The following is a 16,290-nucleotide window of genomic DNA, read 5'->3' on the forward strand; positions in this document are numbered from 1 at the left end:
CAAGGACGGAATCTGTTAATAGAAGTTGAGGAGAAGGAATGAATGTTGAAAGCAAGTAAATTAAAAGTAGGGGTGTAGCACAATAATAGAGCATGTTCTTAGCATGCATAAGGCTGGGTTCAATTCCCAGTATTTAGAACAAAAGTAAAAGGTTTTCCATGACAAATAGGTTTTTTGTACTCCAGAATAGGTTTTTATGCTCATGCAGTAAGTTTGATCAAGCTGAAATGAAAAAGTATAACAACAAGTTTATTTGAGCAAAGCAGTCCTGGCGGGTTCTCCAGTCCCAGAGATCGAGGCTGGAGAAGCCACACACCCGACCTAAAGCAGGGAGATTATATAACTTGTAGGTGAGAGGTGTCTGCCCCAAGCTGGGTTTGTGCCCAAGTATAGTCAAAAACGGAACACTTTAATGGGGGGACTTGAACTGCTGGCAACTTCAGGGGAGGAGCTGCTGTAGCTGCCAACAATGTGGAACAGGGCTTTTTGCACCTTCCCTTTATTGGTGATTCTCTGAGTGGGTGGAGTTTGGAGAGACAGGAATGGGGGAGCTGCAGGAGCGAGGTTATTAACCAGTGCCAAAACAAGATGGAAGCCAGCTCATAAGGCTAGATACCATGGAGGAACAATAGTAGAGTCATTCTCAGCTTGAGGCTAGGAACCGCATTAATTAGAGACAGCTGTTGTGGGATTGTCTTCTTCATGGGAACAGCTGATTTTAAGTTTTCTTGCTGGAGGTAAGTGGTGACTCACCCCACACAGTGACTGCCCCTAGGTAGTGGCTGTGGCACTGAATCTCCTGGGAGCTGCTGCCCATTAATTAAGTGGCTTCCAAACCATGTCCTTCCCTTTAGCATCTTGACTGCAGGTAAAAGTTCATAGGACAGTCGGCGGTGGTGGCACACATCTTTAATCCCAGCACTCTGGAGGCAGAGGCAGGTGGATCTCTGTGAGTTCAAGGCCAGCCTGGTCTACAAGAGCTAGTTCCAGGACAGGCTCCAAAAGCTACATAGAAACCCCGTCTCAGAAAAACAAAAAAAGTCCCTTGAGTGATCTCAGCAGAATTGTCAGTAACTTCTCAGTCTCACCTCTTCCATTTCTTTGAACAGCCTAGGATCAGATGAAACCCTGGCCAGTGACTGTCTAATAGCACCAACGTGTTGGTATTTAATAAAAAACCATTGAGCAGGGTGTGGTGGTGCATGCCTTTAATCCTATCATCTGGGAGTCAGAGACAGGCAGATCTCTCTCTTTTAGATGACTTTTGTCCCTTGCCAGGCACTGTCCTGAGGGCTTTTCTCACAGAAAGTTGGGGTGGCCTCTGCCTCCCCAAATCACCTGGCATGAGGATGTACCATGTTTAAGGGCAGCCTGGTTTACATGGCAAATTCCAGGCCAGCCAGGACAAAAAAGTTAGACTTTGTCTCCCTTCCCTTCAATTAAAACCCAAAAAACAAACATTGAACATACAAACATTCTGAACTCCTGCCCTCACAGAGGTTCTGGTCCAAGTTGGAGAAGCAGGAAAAGTCAGATCAAAGATTGATGGATGCAATGATGCAATGGGTTGGGTGTATTGAGCCAGTGGGCTCCCTTTCGTCCTGTCAGGAAAAGGCTAGGATTTTAGAGGGAGTATGTTTGACATACAAATGAACTGCAGCTGAAGCTGGTGATGAGCACACGGTTGCTGGTTACTGTCTATGGATCTAGACTACACAAGGACTGAATTATGCCCTTGTCGGTCTCTCCTGTACTCCTTTAAGTAAGGCCCTCACCAGACTAAGAACGGTTGGTGTGTGGCCTCTTGAACTCTTGTTTGGACTTTTTTCTTTCTATTTTTTTAAAAATTTATTTATTTATTAATTATGTCTACAGTGTTCTTCCTGCAGGCCAGAAGAGGGCACCAGATCTCATTACAGATGGTTGTAAGCCACCACATGGTTGCTGGGAATTGAACTCAGGACCTCTGGGAGAGCAGCCAGTGCTCTTAACCTCTGAGACATCTCTCCAGCCCCTTGTCCAGACTTATCTATGGTGCCTGGCTTTGGTGGAGCCTGGGTCCACATATTGACATTAGCACAGACTTCTCCTTTTTCTCCTTAAAAACCACTCCTGCAGGGGCTGGAGAGATGGCTCAGCTGCTAAGAGCATTGCCTGCTCTTCCAAAGGTCCTGAGTTCAATTCGCAGCAACCACATGGTGGCTTACAACCACCTGTAATGAGATTTGGTATCCTCTTCTGGCCTGTAAGCATATATGCGGGCAGAACACTGTATATATAATAAATCTTTTTTTAAAGATGTATTTATTTATTATGTATACAATGTTCTGTCTATATTTATGCCTGCAGGCCAGAAGAGGGCACCAGATCTCATTACAGATGGCTGTGAGCAACCATGTGGTTGCTGGGAATTGAACTCAGGATCTCTGGAAGAGCATCCAGTGCTCTTAACCTCTGAGCCATCTCTCCAGCCTTATAATAAATCTTAAAGAGAAAGAAAGAAAAGAAAGGAAGACTGAACAAACTGAACAAACCATGGGGAACAAGTCAGTCAGCAAAGTAGAGTGTGGTTTCTGTTTCAGTTCTTCTTCTATGTTCCTGCTCTGACTTCCTTTGGTGACGGAGTGTGACCTGAGAGTTGCTTTTGGTCATAGTGTTATATCACAGCAATAGAAACATAACCAAGGAGGGTTCTTTTTTGTGGGGTATGCACATATATACATGTGGGTGTGTGCGTGTTGGTATATGTGAGTGTGTAGACCAGAAGTCGACACTGTATGTCTTCCGCAGTTGATCTCTGCTTTATTTTTGAGACAAAGTCTCTCAGTGGACTTGGAGCTCAGTGTTTTGGCTAGCTTGACTGAACGGTGAGCCTCAGGGATCCATCTGTTCCCTCACCCGAAGCACTAATTTTACGTGTGTACTACTGTGCCCCACTGTTTGTATGGGTGCTGGGAATCACACACAGGTCCTTGTGCTTGTACAAGCACTTCACTGCCTGGGTCATTGCCCTAGCCCCAGTGAATCTGTCTTTGATGGGACGGTTACTTTTTTATTTTTGGCAAGGAACTTCATTGTGAAGCCTCAGTTTCCGTGTATATGATATGGACCAGCTCTGCCAGATGTTGCTATAGGGCCATTGAAATGAGAAAAGAAGGACCCAGAGCTGGAAGAATTTCCCTAGCTGACCTCTTTTCCTATCCTTCCAGGACCCCACTTACTATGCTCTCTGAATGTCACCCTTATACATCTTGCTCTGGATTTTCTGTTTCCAAAATCTGTACTACTGCTCAAAATGGCATGTGCTATAAGAATGGAACCCTGGACTCTGTAATGTGTGTCACTGACAAGATTTGTGCCCATTACTGTCAGGCTGGGTGGACAGTGAGTTGGTGAGAGGGTACAGGAGGGCACACTATGAAAGCATTTAAAAACCTATTGTGTCTTGGATGGGAGAGGAAAATCCTTGCACTGTGGTTGCTGGGCTTGGAGGATAAAAATAGTTGCTGGTTAGGACTTAACTTACAGGCTCTGCTTGCTGCTTGAACTCAGCTATAGCCAGAGGTGGAGATGCCTTGAAGGCCTCTTGCAGTTAGACTCTGGTGGAGGTTGAATGGGCTGGAACTGAGGACGCAGCAGCATGTGGACAGTAGAGTAGGTAGGGTTTCTCTCACACCTGGATTTTCAGAAGTTCAGCCTTCCCCAATTCAGTCCATTCCCCAAAAGGCTTATTGCCACAGCCAATTACAGCTTGTTAATAGCTTTTCCAAGCCTCAAGGCATGACTCCTGTGGTTTGTGTGGGCTCTGTAGTCAGGGCCCTGGTTCCCAGTTTTTGGCAAGAGCACACCATCAAGGAGTCTGGAGTTCAAACCCCAACCTTTGCTCTCAGGTTACCCGGCTATTATGACAGAGTCATGGCTTTATCTGCTCAGAGTTCCTGGTACCCTCATACTGCTACTGTTAGGAGCAAAGGGAGAGTGTGCAGCAGGCCTGGGCCTTCAGCTTGGGTCTGCTGGCTTGTCCAAACTCTTAGCCAGCCTCAGCTGTCCTTAGGTGCCCCAGCTACACCCATTCTTCTTGAGAAGTGGAACGTGGTGGGGAAACTGGGGACCTTTTATCAGCACTCTGGGGGAAGGAAGTTTAGATGGGAAAAAGATTACATTTGCAGGTAATGGCTAATTGAAGTCTTTGGAATTTTTGGAGTTTTTGTTTGCTTGTTTTTAGTTTTTTATCTCTGCTGCTTAGTTCTCTGAAGTCATGGGTAGCCAGAAGTAGCTCCGTGAAGGCTTTGAGTAGAGTCATTTGGGTCAGCTCCTTTCTCCTTCTATTTCTCCATCTTAGAGAGGGTTCCTAATGTTCTGCTAAGCGTGATGGGAAGGGGGAGTCATTTGAAACCTAAAATCAGCATTTAAGAAAATCTCATTAGGGATTGGGGATGTATGTAGCTCAGTTGGTACTGTTTGCCCAGAGTGCATGCAGTCCTAGGTTTATCAGCAGCACTACTTATCCTGGCGTGGTAGTCCACATCCTTAATCCCAGCACTTGGGAGTTAGAGGCGAGAGGATGAAGTTCAAGGTCATCCTAAGCTACACAGCAAGTTTGAAGCCAGCCTGAATTCTTGAGACTCTTTTTTTTCTTTTTCTTTTTGAGACAGGGTTTCTCTGTGTAACAGTGCTAGCTGGAACTAGCTCTTATAGACCAGGGTGGCCTTGAACTCACAGAGATCCACCTACCTCTGCCTCCCAAGTGCTGGGATTTAAGGCAAACACCACCACTGCCTGACAGACCCTGTCTTTAAAAAAAAAAAAGTAAGTAATGACAAATTCAATAGTAATAGCTCATTTGCCTTTAAAACAAACCAGTTCTTACTGCCTAAGGTCCCTTCACTTTTGGATCCAGCCTTTGTCACAGAAGAGCCTGTCTGCTATCCATCTTTGTCACTGCTTGCTCCTCTGTAGGGTTCTTGCCCTTTCCTTCCATCCCTTCCTCTGATTCTCTTGGGCTTCCCACCTCTACACCTGTCTCCTGCCCTTCTCATCCTCCATGCCTAGCCATTAAGTTCCATCTTAAGGAATGCGGCTTAGCCAAAAATAAAAAAAAAATAAAAAAAGGAGGACCCACCATACAGAGAATCTCCTGGAGGGTTGCTCTGCCTCTTTCACCTGCTTGCTAGCCTTGCTAGTAAGCAGCAGCCATCAGTGGGTGATACCAGTTGAGCTCACTCAGAGAACTGAGGCATAACTCCGTCTGTCTTCACGGTCATACTGTGTACACTACCTCTCTGGGGATCACATCCTTTGGGACAAGGTCTGTGCCCTTTTGCTCATTGCTTAGTTAGTGCAGGATCCTATTCTGTGTTTGTAGCATAAACAAATGGCTCCCAGAGCATTTTATACAGATCTCTTGTTTTAACAGGTAGGAAATGTCCAGAAGTCAAACTTGCCAATATGTGCTCTTGGGAAAAGTTAGGAAGCTTTGAATAGTGGTTATTTTGGTGTCACAAAAGAATACTTTAGCCACTTAGTTTTACATAAAGCTTCTTTTGTTGAGTTTTGTTTTCCTGTTTGGTGCTGTGGATGGAACCCAGGCTTCGAAAGTGCTAGTTAGATAAGCACTCTTCCACTGCCTGCTCTTTGCTCTATTTTTTGGAGATTCCCCGTTGCTAAAGAGAATAGACCAGTGGGGCAGGAAAGGAAGGAAGCATCATTCAGTATTGGGTGGGTTTCTTAGCAACTTGGAAGCCCAGGGGGTACTTCACACAGAATACTGCTTGGCTAACAACACCTGATCTTGAAGGGCTGGGACAGAACTGGAGGCTTGGATAAGCCATTCAGAAGTACTGGGCCTCTCATGTGAATCACCTTTGAGGCATCTGCTGGGGAAGTGAGGGAAGAAGCTCAGGTAAATCTCCCACATTGGGAAGGGGACTAGGTGATAATAGATACCAAATGTAGACACCAGAGGGTGAGTAGAAAGGACATTTCAGATGCAGGGAACAGTAAAAGTTGGCTAGGAGCAGCATTTACTCTGGGGCAGTTAGATGCAGACCAGCCTGGATCAGAGGGAGGGTAGATGGGGGATAAGAAACATTGGAAAGTTTGCAAAGCCAGGAAAGGGAGCTTTGGGCTGTTTTTCAAGGCAGATGGGAGCCACAGCAGTCTCTGTCCTGGCAGAGTTCTAGTTGCCATGTGTACAGGGTGGAGGGGATAATCTGGGGAGAGGAGTATGCCGAGGGCTGGCGGCTTTGAGAAGCTAAACTAAGGTACCTCTGGAGATCAGGAAATGAATCCATGCTGGCCTTGTTTGACATCTCACACTTTCTACTGTCAAAGAAGAGTTAGCTGGGCTAACTGGGTCGGGGTAGGGTAAAGAACATGTTCTGACTGGTACTCCCATAGCATACGCTAGTATTGCTAAGTCTTCTGGTCACCAGGAGGGCTGCATGCAGTGTATCTGAAGCCTGAAGGGTCAGAACAGGGTAAAGCCCTTCAGGGTATCCTCTCATTCTTTCCAGCCCCAGTGATCTCTGCAGCCTGGGGCGGGTCTAGGAGGCTGAAGCTGGAGCTCAGAAGGGAGAAGAGGGTTATGTAATCTTGAATGCAGAGGCCTGCTTGCCATGTGAATAGAAATCAGATGCAAAGACATCTAGTGGCAGCTGAGCCTGGAGGGACAGAAGCAGCAATGCCAGCAAATACAACCACCCAGGAGGGGATGCTCTGGGCTGAGGAGGTCACCTCTGGAGATGGTGTACGTGTAGTATATCAGCTGCCCCTGTCAGAGAAGATAAGTGGACTTGCTCAAGACTACATGTAGTGTAGGTGACAAGGGTCAAGCCAGTGCTTATCGCTTGCTTCAGGTCATACCAGAAAGGCCATGGGAGGCATCTGGGATGGGTGAGGGGTATTGGGGGAGAAGGCTCATGTTGGAAGCCTTCCATGTGCTGCCCCTACCAGGCCCTACAGGCACATTACACCCCTGGCTCTTCCAAGGTCGGCCCCATATCCTGAACATGTGACCTCCGAGGTCTGTCCTCTTATGAGGTCTGTCCTTATAAGAAGGGTCTCTTGTAAGCTGTGTTGGAGAAGGGACAGATGGCCCCTCGCCTCCCACCTATCAAAGTAGCTCTCCAGTGGTGATTCTCGCACACTTACCTGCTCTCACCTGGCTGTGGACTATCTGGCATGATACACTTATCATTGGTTGATTTATCACCTGACACCAGTTGCATGTGAACTGGATGTTACCGGGAACTTGGCAGCATGTCCCCACTCTTTCCCTAGTACTGCAGGGTGCCTGTTTGAGGCAGGTGCTCAGTGACAAGTAGGCGAGAGACTGCTGAGTAATGTGGTCATTAGGAATATGGTAGGACGCTAGACAGAGGATAGTTTTTGCTCTGTGACCTTGAATACGCTCTGGGCCCTTAGATCTGTATTGGAAGTGGAGAAAAACCTGATGCATTTAAGATTCCTCCTAGTGCCTGAGCTCTGGGGGCTTCTGTGGGAGGCAGAGTTGCAGAGAGGTTTCTACAGTTTCTAGAGTTGCTAGACCTGACATTTCTAGTGAGGGCTGGGTCTTGGAAAGACCACACTACGGTGTGCTTTGTGTATCAGATGCCTATGCCTACAGTGAGTGTAGATATGCTCATTATTTTGTTAAGCTTGGGCCTTAACAAGGTGAGACAGACTCTGAGAGTCCTCCCTGCCTTGCTGGAGCTGGTGTCAAGTGAGGCTGAAGATGATGTGGGTTAGCTGGCTCAGGAGAGGGGTTAAGTAGGATATTATAGGGCTGATATTATAGGACTACACAGAGAAACCCTGTGATCCCAGGAAACTGAGGAAGGAGGATCTTACAGCTATTCCTTTTTAGTCTGATCAGTAGTCAAATACTGTATCTTGCTAGTAGGGGTGGGTATCTGAAGTAACAGACTTTAGAGTCTTTTTTTCTTTTTTCCTTTTCCTTTTGTGCTATAGAGACAGGGTTTTTCTGGCTGTCCTAGAACTGACTCTGTAGACCAGGCTGGCCTCTAACTCAAAGGTCTGCCTGCCTCTGCCTCCCAAGAGCAGGTATGCCCTGCTCTTGTTCATGATAACTGACCCCTTCTGTTGAGTCATATGACCGGGTCTGCACTCTCAAAGGGTAGACATCTTTTGTCAACTCTGTCTGGAGTTTGCAAGTCAAGGATTGCCTGTGATGGGGGCATGTGTGGTCTGTAAGCACTGACCTCCTTTCCCAAACCACCAGTGTTAATTCTTTCATTTCCTGTTCTCTCTTCACAGATGTCAAGCCTTCCAACATCCTAGTGAACTCCCGTGGGGAGATCAAACTCTGTGATTTTGGGGTCAGCGGGCAGCTAATTGACTCCATGGCCAACTCCTTTGTAGGCACAAGGTCATACATGTCGGTACGAACTGAAGTTCCCTTCCTCCAGTGTCTTTGTTGGCTTCATTCTTAGCATAAACAGCCACATTTTATAGACCATAGAGCCCCAGATTTGTGCTGTGTGATGATGCATAGGGATTGAGAAAGGAGGGATGAGGCACAGTGGCCCTCACAGAGAGAGCTAGTATCTTCCTTTCACAAATGTTCACAGGTAATTGGGGTTTCAGCCACTAGAAGGGATTGTGCTTTCCTCGCTCCAGTCTGGCTTCCATCCTGGAGAGATGAGAAGCCACCTGACATCTTACCTGATTGTCAGATCCTCAAACTAAGATACACAGACATGACCATAGCTCAGCTGTCCCACTGCTGGTCCCCAGCCTTTTATCCTCTAGTGGCCCTGCTTAGAGTCTGTTTGGAATCATTTCCTCCATTCTGCATCTTTCCTCCCTCTCCTTCCTCTTCGCTGCATGTCTCTGGGTCATTTACCTGCCTTCTGTCCAGCTCCTGGTTAGAGTCTGCTCTGGCCCAGTCAGTACCCTCATCTTGGCAATCTTCCCTCCTGAGCCCAACTCTGCTGGCTCCCACTGTCACCTGAGCGCTGCATGCAGTTGTCCCCATGTCCATGGTCATGCCATCATGGAGTCTTTCGCTTTCCTGTACCTCAGGCTTCTAGGAATACCCAGGTGTCTTTCCTAGGGCCTTGCAGGGGTCTGGCACATTGAGAATGTTAGGAATGGCTGGTGAGTGGATGCTGTCAGGTTGACTGAATGAGAGCCCATTTGTAAGTATTACAGGACAAGATGGAAGTCTGCAGGGAATACTACAGAGGCAATGCACAGGAGGATTAGAGTTGGTAGTTTTTACAGAACCAAGGGAAAAACGCAGGTCCAGATGTTAAGGACAGTCCTGGCCCAGTGTTTCATACACAGAGAGCTGTCACACACTTGAGTGTCACAATCCATCCCTGCAGTTTTACCATCAGTAGAGGTGATGGTTCCTATATAGGAGGTGAGGATAGCTAGTAGGGGCTATGTTCATGTCCTCTCTGGCTCCGGGCTAAGGAGGCTTCAGTCCTTACTCCCTATGTAGGGGCTATGTCCATGTCCCCTCTGGCTCCCTACTGACCCTGCAGTCCTTACTCCCTGTGTAGGGGCTATGTCCATGTCCCCTCTGGCTCCGGGCTAAGGAGCCTGCAGTCCTTACTCCCTATGTAGGGGCTATGTCCATGTCCCCTCTGGCTCCGGGCTAAGGAGCCTGCAGTCCTTACTCCCTATGTAGGGGCTATGTCCATGTCCCCTCTGGCTCCCTACTGACCCTGCAGTCCTTACTCCCTATGTAGGGGCTATGTCCATGTCCCCTCTGGCTCCCTACTGACCCCAACTCCCACTGTGACTCCACAACGCTTTTACTCTACACCCCTACTGTAGAGTCTGCAGGGGATTAGTACCCACACATCCCACCCAACTCCAGTGGTTACAGGGAAGTTCTGCTCTTTGCATTGTGATTGCCTCTTCCCTAGATGGGGAAGTTGAGCATTTTGCACCCTGGGACACTCAGTTGTCAACTTTCAAGTTCATACTCAATTAGGCCTTAGGACTTATTGATCCATGGTTTAGTGGTTGGGTTTCTGTGGTTATATGGTTAGTTTCAAAATAGTTCAATGTTAGAGTTGGTGGAAAATCCCATGGGATAATGGGTGGGTGTCTAAATAAATACACTATGATCAGAGTGAAGGTTTTTTCATAGGATTCTTGAAATACATGTCTGCTTGAACTAATGCTCCGTGTAGAGACAGACAGACTATGCTATTTCCTTTCTGGCACTTCCCATCATTGTCGGCTCATGTTTGTATACTGTTCTGCAACATCTAAAGGTTTTCATTTCACTTGGTCCCTGCTGTGGCACTAATAAGTAGACTGGATATTATGTTGTCATCACTGTTACCAGTTAGCAGCAGACCCGTTTTATATCTAGGAAAACTGAGACTCAGGATCACATAATGTTTAAGTCCCTGAGTTGGAACTCACGATAAGCCTCTCATGCGGGTTTGAGATGGGCTACCCTGCTTGTGCAGGACAGAGGCCAGACTGGGCAAAGCTAGAACCTCAAGCAGCTAGGACCCTGACTCCTTGGATGCTGCCAGCTGAGGCAGGGGCCAGGGAAAGTAGAACAGTAAGGAGAGATCAGAGCCATAATGAATACAGGCCACATCTAAGAGGCCAGAGGAGCTTTAACCGTGTGAGGTAGCAGTAAGGGACACCAGAAGGTAAAAGCACTGAAATAGCCCTGGGGACCTGGTTAGAGCAAGAAGTGTGACCATCTGTCTCCCCTGTAGCCCGAGAGACTCCAAGGGACTCACTACTCCGTGCAGTCGGACATCTGGAGCATGGGGCTCTCTCTGGTGGAGATGGCAGTTGGGAGATACCCCATCCCTCCTCCTGATGCCAAGGAGCTGGAGCTGCTGTTTGGATGCCAGGTGGAGGGAGATGCAGCTGAAACGCCACCCCGGCCGAGGACCCCTGGGAGGCCCCTCAGCTGTGAGTGACCTGCTATCCACAGTTAGGACTGTGGGGATACTGTTGGGGATTTCTGGGTGGCTGTTTCTCTTTGGGTGTCAGGCTGGGTCTTTGAGGAGCAACAAGGGTCCCTTGGGGTGGGTACAGGAAACAATTGTTCTTGCCAACAATACCAGCTGTTTGTTGAATATTTGCTGTGATCCAGGTGCCATGCTTAGCACTTAGCAATATTAATTTTCTTTTTAATATTGTGGATTTCTTTTTAATTATGGTAAGGTTCACGTAACAAAGTCTGTATGTTGAAGTATATATTATAATTAAGTGGTTTATAGTATATACTTCTGTTGTACAGCTGCCACCCCCAGCACAATCTTTCTAGAACATTTCCATCACCCCCAGATCATCTTTCCCCACTACCAGTTACTCTTACTTCCCACCAGCCCATCCCCTGGCAACCACTGATCTGCTCATTTCCTGTCTCCATGGATCTGCCAAATGTGCTCTAATTTTAAAAGCAGTATATTCATGAGCACTGCGATGATCTCTGCTTCAGGGAAGAAACTGAGGCACAGAGCACTTTCCTTGCCAAGACCACACAGACCATAAGAAGTGGCCAATCTGACTGCTAAGGCATAAACTTAGCAGCAACACAGGCTTCTGAGTGATGTGCACTGAGATGCCTGGCTCTTGTACATCCTTCTCATACAACTTTCTCAGGCTTTTGTTTAGTTATTTATTTTGATGTTTTTTTTTTTTTTTTTTTTTTTTTCGAGACAGGGTTTCTCTGTGGTTTTTGGAGCCTGTCCTGGAACTAGCTCTGTAGACCAGGCTGGTCTCGAACTCACAGAGATCCGCCTGCCTCTGCCTCCCGAGTGCTGGGATTAAAGGCGTGCGCCACCACCACCCGGCTTGATGTTTTGTTTTTGCTTGAAGTTTTTTTAAGGTACAGTGTAACTCTGAGTGACCTGAAACTTTCTCTGTAGAGCAGGCTAGCTTTTGCTCCCAGAAATTGCCCCCTGCTTTTGCTTCCTGAGTGCTGGGATTAAATACATGTGCCACCGTACCTGGCCAGCCTTCTCATTTTTATGTGACTTCTGTTTGGAGTTCCTGTCTGACCAGGGAGAACTGGTTTTTATCCTGTTAACCTAGTGACTGAACGTGTGCAGGAAGAGAGAGGCATCAGTGCTTGAAGGGCATGTCTTGGTTTTTTTTGTTTTTAATATTATGGTCATTCTATCTATCTGACTATCTTATCTATCTATCTATTTCGGGATAGGGTTTCTTTGTGGAACAGCCCTGGCTGTCCTGGAACTTACTTTGTAGACCAGACTGGCCTCAAATTCACAGAGATCTGCCTACCTCTACTTTCCAAGTGCTGGGATTAAAGGTGTATGCCACCACTGCCCGGCTGGAAATTTTATTATATAGTGTGTAAAATGAATTGTCAGTCAAATAAATGAACACCTAAAAAAACAAACATGTATAACATTTCCAACTGTCCTTTTTATTTATTTATTTAATTTATTTTTTTGCGGGGGGGATTTCAAGACAGGGTTTCTCAGTAGCTTTTGGAGCCTGTCCTGGAACTAGCTCTTGTAGACCAGGATGGCCTCTAACTCACAGAGATCTGCCTGCCTCTGCCTCCCGAGTGCTGGGATTAAAGGCGTGCACCACCACCGCCTGGCCCAACTGTCCTTTTTAAATAGTTTGACATTTCAAGCATTGTAAGGAAGATGAGAGAACTGGAAATTGTCAGTTGAGCACATTTCAAACGAAATGTTCTTCATGGTCAATCAATTGCTTGTGATCTTAGGGCAGGAAAGGAAGAAATCCATGCTCAGGTGAACTAAAAACAAATTCTAAGCCTGAGAGTATGGCTTAGTGGTAGAGCTTGCCTAGCACTTGTGAAGCTGTGGGCTCTACTTATACAGTGCACATAAGCCAAGCCCAAATATAGCCCTGCACCTATTTACTTGTTATGCCATTGGCTGCTCTGTAAATGTAAGGATGGGAAGATGAATTATCACTTGATTCCCATTCCAAAGATCTATTCTTTGATTCGGTGGTCAACTGATTTGCCTGAGGTCACACATCTAGGATGTTACTGAGCCCAGACTCATAGCCTAGCCTTCTGGATTCTCTCCATGTTTAGGCCTTGACTAAAGTGGCTTTTTATTAATGATCTGTGCTCAACCCCTTGACTCATATTGGCAAGTAGCTTCTTGTCTATATCTACATTTTTTTAACTTCTTCTTTATAAATCTGCAGCATATGGAATGGACAGCCGACCTCCCATGGCAATTTTCGAGTTGTTGGATTATATAGTCAATGAGGTAAGTGCTGCCAGGTTTCCTTAACGTAAGTTATTCTACTTAGGAAAGTAGTTGTGAGGGCTGGAGAGATGGTTTAGTACTTAAGAGTACTGGTTGTTCTTCCAGAGGTCGTAAGTTCAATTCCCAGGAACCATGTGGTGGCTCACAACCATCTATCCTGGGATCTGATGCCCTCTTCTGGCATAAAGTTGTACATAGAGCTAGAGCACTCATACATAAAACTTTAAAAAAAAAAGTTATGAGCTGGCGAGATGGCTTGGTGGGTAAGCACAGTGGTTGTTCTTGCAGAGGATCTGTGTTTAATTCCCAGCACTCACATGACAGCTCATAACCATCTGTAACCCTAGTTCCAAAGGGATCTGACACCCTCCTTTGTGGATACTGCATGCGTGTAATACACAGACATACATATGGACAAAATACACACATGAAATGCAAAAACAAAAACTTGGAAAGGGAAAAAATAAAATAGCAGTTATAAGTGTGTTGGTATATACCTGTGATCCCAGTACTCTGATTGAGACAGGAGAGTTTTAAGCCCGGGGCAGAACTGAACTACATAATAAGATCCCTGTCTCAGAAGTGTAGGTGGAAGAGAAAACCATGGCTGACTTGGTCATACCTCTTGTGAAATGATGGGGGAGACTTGCTCCAAGGTTTGCTCCAGCGTAGCCTGGGGCAGCACATGGATGTGAGGAAGCCCAGTGGACCAGCACTCTGTCTTGCAGAGGAGCAGCCTTGGCAGTTGATGAGAAGGGATGAGTGCTGTTACCTTTCACAGGCAGAACTGGGCTCAGATACAGTTGTCACCTTTCTTTGACTGCCTCAAGAAATCATAGGGTATCTTGTGTCCTTCTCTGAAAACAGACCCTTAAAGGCACAAAAGGTCCACTATCACAAACTCTACAGGGAATAACCTGCATTTATGTTTTCCTGCTCACCAGGAAACCTAGTTTACTTCTCTAATGTGTGCAGAGCAGTGTGCCAAGCAGCACGGGGCAAGGCAGAACAGTGCAGGCTTGAGAGGCTCATCAGTGCAGGGTGGGCCATCTGTCCTCTGCCTATTGAAGCCTACATGGCTCTAGGTGGGCGGCCTGTTAGGGAGGCTGCCTGGACCACCTGTGCAGCTCTGCTTTCCTCACTCTGTTCTTGAAGCCAGCTGAGGTGGGCCAAACTGCCTTTGCCCTCTTCATATAGGTAAGGAAACTGGGGCGCCAGGATGGGCAGTAGCTACACTTTCCCCAGTGCTTTCTGTCACCTACCTCTTTCCATTCCCTGACCCAAGTGTCTTTGTTTGCACTCAGCCCTTCCTTGTCTGCCCTTTCTTAGGAGGAGCAGGCATTGGCCTCTGGAGACCAGTTGTTTTCTCTTGAATATTCCTCACCACCTCAGCAGCAGGGACAATTTACTGGGAGAAGCTTGCTCAGGGCCAATGTTCTACAATCTGGATGGGAGCTAACCTCAAATTGACAAGGCCCTCATGGTATAAGGGTTTGTTGGGCTTTTTAGTAGGGTACTTGTATTTTGTTTTTGTAATGCTGAGGATCAAACCTGCCTCATACATGCTATGCAAGCTCTCTACCACTGAACTGAGCCACGTGTGCAGAACCAGGGTTGGTGGTTTGTTTTAGGTAAGTTCTCATCATGTAGCCTGAACTAGTCTCAAATCTCATCCTTCCAAAATGATGGGACTGCAAGCAGGTACCACCCAATTAGTGGTTTTTTTTTTTTAATATTTATTTATTTATTATGTGTACAGCATTCCTTCCATGTGTGCCCACAAGCCAGAAGGGGGCGCCAGGTCTCACTGTAGATGGCTGTGAGCCACCATGTGGTTGCTGGGAATTGAACTCAGGACCTCTGGAAGAGTAGTCAGTGCTCTTAACCATTGAGCCATCTCTCCAGCCCTCCCTCTTTGTTTTTTAAGACAGGGTCTCACTATATATCTCTGACTTGAATTCACTATGTAGACCAGGCTGGCCTAGAACTCAAGAGATCTACCTACTTCTGCCTTCTGAATGCTTTAGCTGATGTCTCATTAGAGCAGGGACATCTTAGGTCTATCTCAGGTACTGCTCCTCCCCAGAAAGCTACATTGCTGGCACGGGTCATGTAAAATGCAGATTTCCTCAAGCTACTGTCAGGATCTGTGTCAGGGACCTGGGAGATGCCACACTGCTACAGTGTGTGGGCAGTATTCATCCATACTCAGCCTTGCCAGGTAATGTGTTAACTTTCTGTGACCATTCAGGGCTCAGAAAACGGTTTTGTTTTGTGGTTTCTGGGAGTACTGTCAGGCTGAAGTGGTGCTTCCTGGTTTGTGCATTCCTGAGGCTTCTGCTATTGGTAACTACTGCTGACCCTTCCAGGCCAGTCACACTCTTACACTATTCTTACTCTGCACCTGAGTGTCTAAACTCAGAGGGTTCTAGAGCTAATAGCACAGCCTTATTTCATATGAGACTGAACAGGCTGAGGGAAACATGGTTTGTTAGTCACCAGAGTGGTAGAATACTTGAAGTGGTCCCAACAAGGTGAACCAGGACGAACAGGACTTCTTAAGGCCACTTTCCTGGAACTGATGAGGGTAGCAGTGGCCAGAGGCATGGTGGGGAGGTGACTGGAGCAGGGGTCAAGAGTCTCACGTGGTGATATGTTTGCAGCCTCCTCCAAAATTGCCCAGTGGAGTATTCAGTCTGGAATTCCAAGATTTTGTGAATAAATGGTAAGTTTGCACTACATTCCCAAGACCCTGGCCTTACCTTTCCCTGTCCTCCAACCCTGATTGCTGTTATACTCCTTGTAGCACTGGCACGTGTTACTCTTACTTGAACTGCAGGGATCATCCTGTTGCTTCCTGACCTTTATTTAAGCAAGACTTCCTTTATGTGCTCAGGCATGATGGTGTGCCTAGAGTGGAGGAAGAGCCAGGCTCAGGCCCCTAGTTCCTCAGCCTTCATGTAAGGGGCAGTGACTGGAAACCAGTGTTCTCACATTAATCTTCCTTCTTTTCAGCTTGATAAAGAACCCTGCAGAGAGAGCAGACCTGAAGCAGCTCATG

The 16,290-nt window shown here is 46.8% G+C and overlaps 1 protein-coding gene across 1 annotated transcript in view; it reads left to right on the forward strand.

Moving 5' to 3' along the window:
* Positions 1 to 16,290, forward strand: part of Map2k1 (mitogen-activated protein kinase kinase 1) — a 66,938-nt gene that overhangs the window by 48,864 nt on the left and 1,784 nt on the right. The window contains exons 6-10 of the mRNA XM_075965537.1: positions 8,278 to 8,402; positions 10,716 to 10,917; positions 13,165 to 13,229; positions 15,893 to 15,954; positions 16,245 to 16,290. Coding sequence (XP_075821652.1) covers positions 8,278 to 8,402; positions 10,716 to 10,917; positions 13,165 to 13,229; positions 15,893 to 15,954; positions 16,245 to 16,290 — 500 coding nt within the window. The remainder of the gene's footprint in view (positions 1 to 8,277; positions 8,403 to 10,715; positions 10,918 to 13,164; positions 13,230 to 15,892; positions 15,955 to 16,244) is intronic.

Source organism: Microtus pennsylvanicus, chromosome 3 (genome assembly GCF_037038515.1).
Source record: "Microtus pennsylvanicus isolate mMicPen1 chromosome 3, mMicPen1.hap1, whole genome shotgun sequence".
NCBI classification, from domain to species: Eukaryota; Metazoa; Chordata; class Mammalia; order Rodentia; family Cricetidae; genus Microtus; species Microtus pennsylvanicus.